The 6119-nt window shown below is 38.2% G+C and overlaps 1 protein-coding gene across 1 annotated transcript; it reads left to right on the top strand.

Moving 5' to 3' along the window:
- The first annotated feature begins 1964 nt into the window (after positions 1 to 1964).
- LOC129737689 (COP9 signalosome complex subunit 3-like) lies at positions 1965 to 4755 on the top strand. The gene is made up of 7 exons (XM_055728850.1): positions 1965 to 2461; positions 2527 to 2779; positions 2830 to 3942; positions 4007 to 4151; positions 4287 to 4321; positions 4454 to 4524; positions 4588 to 4755. Exons 3-7 carry the CDS (start codon positions 3888 to 3890, stop codon positions 4753 to 4755), a joined length of 474 nt encoding a protein of 157 aa, XP_055584825.1. The 5' UTR covers positions 1965 to 2461; positions 2527 to 2779; positions 2830 to 3887.
- Positions 4756 to 6119: the final 1364 nt, after the last annotated feature.

The raw sequence follows: 6119 nt of genomic DNA, 5'->3' as shown, positions 1-6119 counted from the left end.
TTTTTCAAACTTTCAAAATAGTAATGCAAAATTCGCATGATAGGAGCATTGCCAAACGTGTAACTAAAAAACTAAATTAAATAAAAATGCAAATTCATTCTATGGTAATACTATCCACATTTACTTTACCTGATTTGAAATACTTGTAAAAACTGCTTTGTGAAAAGTAAATATCTCATCCAGTTAAAACAAGTTGAAAAAAGGGGATTTTTCCAACATTTATTATTCGAGACTTGCCGTGTGAGATAGTAACGTGAGATCTTAAAAAAACTTAGAAATTTGGAAAAGCTTTTGAAAATCCATCGTTTAACCTAGAAAGCACATTTCAACAAATCACCGCTTGTTAAAAGACCATGCTAAAGTCATATAAAATATTGATCAAGTAGGCCGTTAACTGTACTTTTGCAAGCAAAAACAGTATCTAAAAATTGACCTTCTAGCTTTGAATTAAATAAATGATGTTTAAAATAATAATACTGTTTAATACTTTTTAACAATATTTATTGAATTGTTTGTCTGACAATGTTGAGAAAAGAAGTACTTAAAGAGAAAATAAAGTTAATCTGCGTGAGGCACTTCTGCCCTGAGACCATTCGAAGTGACCAAGTGGCGAAGTGACGAAGTGGAGCGCATATTGGTGTAAAAATGATGCCCGATGTCTCCTTTACTTGTCAAATGACAAAAGTCTACTTCTATCTGTAATAATTTGTGAATTTGAAACAAGTAAATGGAAGTTAGCGTTCTTTATTTAGCGGAACCAAACATAGCGGAACTTTTTGATTCGCTAGCTCATTAAAAATTTAGCGGCAAAATTAAACCGCTAACAAAAAGTTATCGGACTAACTAGCGATTAGCGGATTAGCGTTTTTGTGCCGAACACTGGTTAATTGTCTTAAAATTAATTCTACGAATATTCTTTTTGACAGAACAATGATTTCAACTATTCTACCAGGATGTCATTAATTTAAAAGCAAAAATAACTACACAACGAGGAAAAAAGGTCAATTGAAACAATTCTTCAATTAATTCAATCAAATTGCTTTGAATCAATGGAATAAGGTTTTTTTTAAAAAATGAAATGAAAAAGCAATTTTTTTCAAGTTAGGCTGGAACAAATATCAATTTCTTCTTTTGTCATCCACCCCTTCGAAATTTCCAAAATCCCGAAGGGGGGAATAAATAAAGTTTGAAGTATTTTAAGTAAATTTCTAATAAAAATTCCAATATCCGAAAGATTACAAGACCAAGAACCAAATTTTCGCAGATGGAAGTTAATTCACATTATGTATTCTTGATTTTAATGAATTTTTCGATAAAAAAAAACTTGATTCATAGGTTTTATGCAATAATATAGTATACAATTTGGTTGCGTACAAGCTTTCGTGCAATTTATTCCAATTTATTTGTTTTTCGCATTATTTTTTATTGTCCCCCCCCCCCTCGCAATGTTCCAACTCCGAGTGACAAAAGAAGGATTTGAAATTTGTTCCGGCCTTATTGCTGACATTGATAAAGGAAATGAGAAATGTTTATCCCAACGTCAAAGGAAATTTTCCTTTGATTTGTCGACATTTTTGTTTGACAAAAACTTCTTTCACTTTGTAAATTTATGTATGGATACAGAAAAATATGCTGATATTGACGAAAACTTCGTGCACTCTTCACGCCCGGTGCGCGCAAGAGTGTGTATACCAAAACCGGTCCGCTGAAATGAGCAAAACCGGGCCGCGTATACTCCCCGTATTGGTGCGTTTGCTCTAACCCAGACTCTGCCATAAACTGTAGAACGAATTATTCACAGCGTATTGCATAACAACTTTACAATTAAGGTATAATTGGATGAGCATGAAGAATTTTTTGGCGCCAAATCAATGCGTACCGCATATTAGCATAAATTTTATAGTTAATGCCTGTATTATACAAAACAAGATGAATCGCCCCTATGTACAACCAGGGCGTTTAAATTAGGGTGGTGTAAAATGCCAAATAGCCCAATCAGCCATGCTGTGACATTGTTTACAAAACAAGAAGGGATCAAAGTGCGTCGAGCGCACAGGTATCACGTAATAATTGAATTTGCGGCGAGTAAGATTTTAAAACTTACCATTATAGCTTATTTTCATTCAACGATTACTAATCTAGTTTATCATTTCCAGGTTTATTCAGCCTTTGATTTTCAGTGCAGACAAATCAGCTGACTGTATTTGGACTTTTTTTTACATTTGTTGAATCGTGTTTGTTTTGGTGCGAATAATCCGGAGAAGGAAATATCAGTTCGTCTGTGATAAATATTAGATTGACGACAAAGTGAATTCAATCGTTGGAATTCCGATGCATTTTAATCACCGGATTTCGAACTATCGGGATGTATTGCGAATATTAGTCGCAATTCTATTGTCCCGATTTGATCACCGTTTGCGCAGGCTCAGTAAAGTAAACATCAAAGCATCTTTTTCAGCAGGTATGTTTAAAACGTTTGAATCGATTTACTGATTGGCCCGATTCTAAAATAATCGTATTTTTCAGGACCACCTGTGAATCAAAAAACTGATAGTGCTTTGCCAGGGATAGATCCATAAATCAAGCGTCATGAGGAGCAACACAACACAAAAAATTGCTAGCGGCGCGGCGGTGTATAACAATTTTTATGCCTGAAATCCGAAATGATGCCCTACCAAATCGACCATCCGAACAATCCGATTGGCAGCTTCATAACCGGTCTGGAACACTCCCGGAAATGCGTGAATAAGTGGTCAATGCAAAGAAGCCAGAAAATTGGGTGAGATACATTTTAAAAGTTTTTTTTCGTCATTTTTTTTTGTTTTTCAGTCCACAACTCAATCTGCTGATGATCATTATAAAAACCGAAACTTAAGGCACATTCATCAAATCAAAATAACTTTCCATTCCACATCAAGCCGTGCTCCGAAACATGATACCAACGCTGAAGAAATCTCTGAATTTGATTTCGACGATTCATCAGAATTGAGCAAGAATGTGGAAGAAACGTGACCGAAATATGAACGGAAAGAAGAGGTGGATAGACAACATTCTGACCAATTTCAGTTCGGACTGCCGAGATTACAAGGCACATAGTTTGGAACATAGTGAACAAATTGTAAGATAGTTAAGGTTTCGATTTTTTTGAAAAGATGATTTAATTAAGGTCTTTCATTTCAACAAATTTTCTGTGCCTGACATTAGGCATGAAAAGTATGTTAGTTAGGGAGAAGAGATAGCTGAAATTATCTCGCAGGTTTCGGTTTAAAAAAAAATGAAATTTATACCCTTTTATTTCGTCAGTCAAGAAAAAACTTTTAAAAATAAAATTTACATGCAAAAACTATGTCAAAGGTTACTTTTCAAACAAAGAAATACCATTTATTGTAATATCACTAGCTCTCAAAATATTACTATCTCATATTACTATGCAGTGGTAGTGCGGATGTTCCGGATCTTTTCCTAGAAAAACCAGCGTTGTGAGTAAATTATTAAAATTAATTGTTCGGGAGCTGATCAAGAAGCCCGCACAACATGAATTTTTTGGTTCTAGCAAATGAAGAATGGAGCTGCCGAGAAACAACCGCCATCAAAACCGGATCCGGAAGTCGTGTTCGAGGTTAGTAATTTTGTAAGTTAGCGGAATGTCTAACAAAAAAAAGTTATTTTCAAATTACTTTTTCCAATTCCAGATTGAGAGAAGATCGAGAAAATCGTACGCAATCACCGAACGGACAAACGAAAAGCTCTCGGTGAGGGGGTCTCCGTCGATGAATGAGCATTAAACTTGGTGAAATGCAATCAAATTGATATAAATAAAAAATCGACAAAACGACAGATTGCAAGATCCCTCTGTTGTGGATTAGCTGGCTAGGATAGGTTGAAGGATGGCATCGCCACTGGAACATTATGTGAACCATGTCCGGACCATGAGCAGTGCCGGTTAGTTGAGGATTGGTTTTGCGGGATCGAGAAAAGACTTTGATTTGCTTTTAAATTTCAACAGGAAACTTCCGGGAACTGGTGGAATACCTGCTGGAATCAACCGACCTGCTGGCCAAAAATGGGAACATCCTGGATAACGTGCTGGAAACGTTGGACATCCAACAGCACTCGCTTGGGGTTCTTTTCGTGCTGGTGATCAAATTTAGGTAACCGATTGTAGGCATCCTGCACTTTTGGATTAGTAATGGCTTTGTTTTAACAATAATGATATTTTTCAACCTGCAGCATCACGACGATACCGAGAATGTGTTGCGGATCGTGAGGGAATTCATCACACTTAGCAATGGCGAACAGGTTCGATTCGCAACGCAACCATGTAAGTAATACGATTCTACTTTTCTGTCCCAATTTCGAAATCAAAAGCCGGATTTTGCTAGATTTGATGATAAAATAGCCCGGATTTGCCAAAAGGCAAAGTTCACCAAGATATTCTTCGTTTTTATTTCAGATTTCGAACTCTGCCACCAGTTTGCCTCGTCGCTCGTGAAGAACAATCAGTACACAATCCAGGGTATCCAGGTGCTCTCACTGGCGGTGGAAAAGATTCGCCTCTTCGACACCCAGCTCACGCCCGTCCCGTAGGGCACAAGTCGGTATTTGTGCCAACTGTGTTTGGCCGCGAAAATCTTCAGCCCGGCTCTCCGCTTCCTGGACGTGGATGTGACAGCAATCGCAAACACCGTCGACAGCAACTACGATACCAAGTACTCAATGCTGTACTTCTACTATCGTTGTGCTCTGATTATTTGAGTCAAGTTGATTTTTAGTGACGTCATATAACCACTACAAAAGCACGACTGTCTCGGCATTACCTTTTATTCAAATTCTTCGAAACGAAACGTAAACAATGTCATAGCCTGTCAAAATTTCGGCTTTCGTGCCCACTTCTCCACCGCGCCTTCTTTGTGTCAAAGTTGTTCCACCCCTAGATTTAATAGCCCTGGTCAAATCCGAAGCATCTATGATGGGCAGTTCTTTTAAATTTTCATCTGGTGAACCCGCTACTGAATCAACTTTCTTGACGTCCCGAACGTTGCGCTCATATTCAACCCCATTGGAGCTTATTACCACAACTTTAGCTCCGTGGCGTGCAACCACTTGAAACTTTTCCGACGAGAAGGTAGGATCGATTTTTGATTTTTTTTCTTTAGCAAGGTACACTTTGTCCCACACCTGGATAGTTGATTCTTTTGCTCCTCTAATCGAGTTAGCGTATTGTTTACTCGTCAGTTTAGCATAAGCATCTTTCTCTCTGATATCAGTTCTGTCCAAAATTTTTCGATTGTAGTCGCTCCAAAGACTTGGAAAAATACCGCGAAACTTTCTTCCTACCATCAGCTCAAAAGGTGTGACATTAAGTCGTGAATGTGGAATTAAAGTGTTATGGTGGTGAACGTATTTGTTTAGCGCCGCCCTCCAGTTTACGTTGTCGAGCTTTGAAGCGGCTACTGCTTTGATTACTGCTTGGTTGTGTCGTTCCACCATTCCATTCGACTGGGGGCTGAGAGGAATAGATTTATTGATTTTAACTCCTTTTGTTTCCCAAAAACTTATGAATGAAGCACTCTGAAACGGGGGTCCATTGTCGCTCTGAATAACGCGTGGAAAACCCCATGTTTTGAACACTTCACAAAGAGCTACGTTTGTGGAATCTGCATCTTTGCTTCGCATTTCTACTATGCTTAAATATCTAGAGTATGTATCTACCGCGATTAAAAATTCTCCTGACCCGAAACCTGGCAGACTCAAGAAATCGATTTGAATCATTTCCCAGGGCTCCATAGGTAACTCTCGACTGGACAGTGGTACTGGGGGGCACTTTTTAGACAGCAAAGAACATGTGTTGCAATCTTTTATAAATTTTTCGACTTCAGCTGCCATTCCGGGCCACCAGAAAAATTCGCGCATAATGCGCTTCATCGCGACTGCGCCCACGTGACCGCAATGGGCAGATTCCATAGCTTTCTTACGTAGAGTAGTTGGAAGTACGATACGATCGTTTTTGAAGATCAACGTACCCAAGTGATGGAGGTTTTTCTTGTGCGCTTGATACTTTTTTAAAGTTGTATGCCAATTTCCCGAATCAAGAGCCTCACACAAAGCCAATAATTCCT

Source organism: Uranotaenia lowii, chromosome 1 (assembly GCF_029784155.1).
Source record: "Uranotaenia lowii strain MFRU-FL chromosome 1, ASM2978415v1, whole genome shotgun sequence".
NCBI lineage: Eukaryota > Metazoa > Arthropoda > Insecta > Diptera > Culicidae > Uranotaenia > Uranotaenia lowii.
The sequence above is the reverse complement of the archived record's forward strand: the minus strand, read 5'-3'. Positions and strand labels throughout refer to the sequence as shown.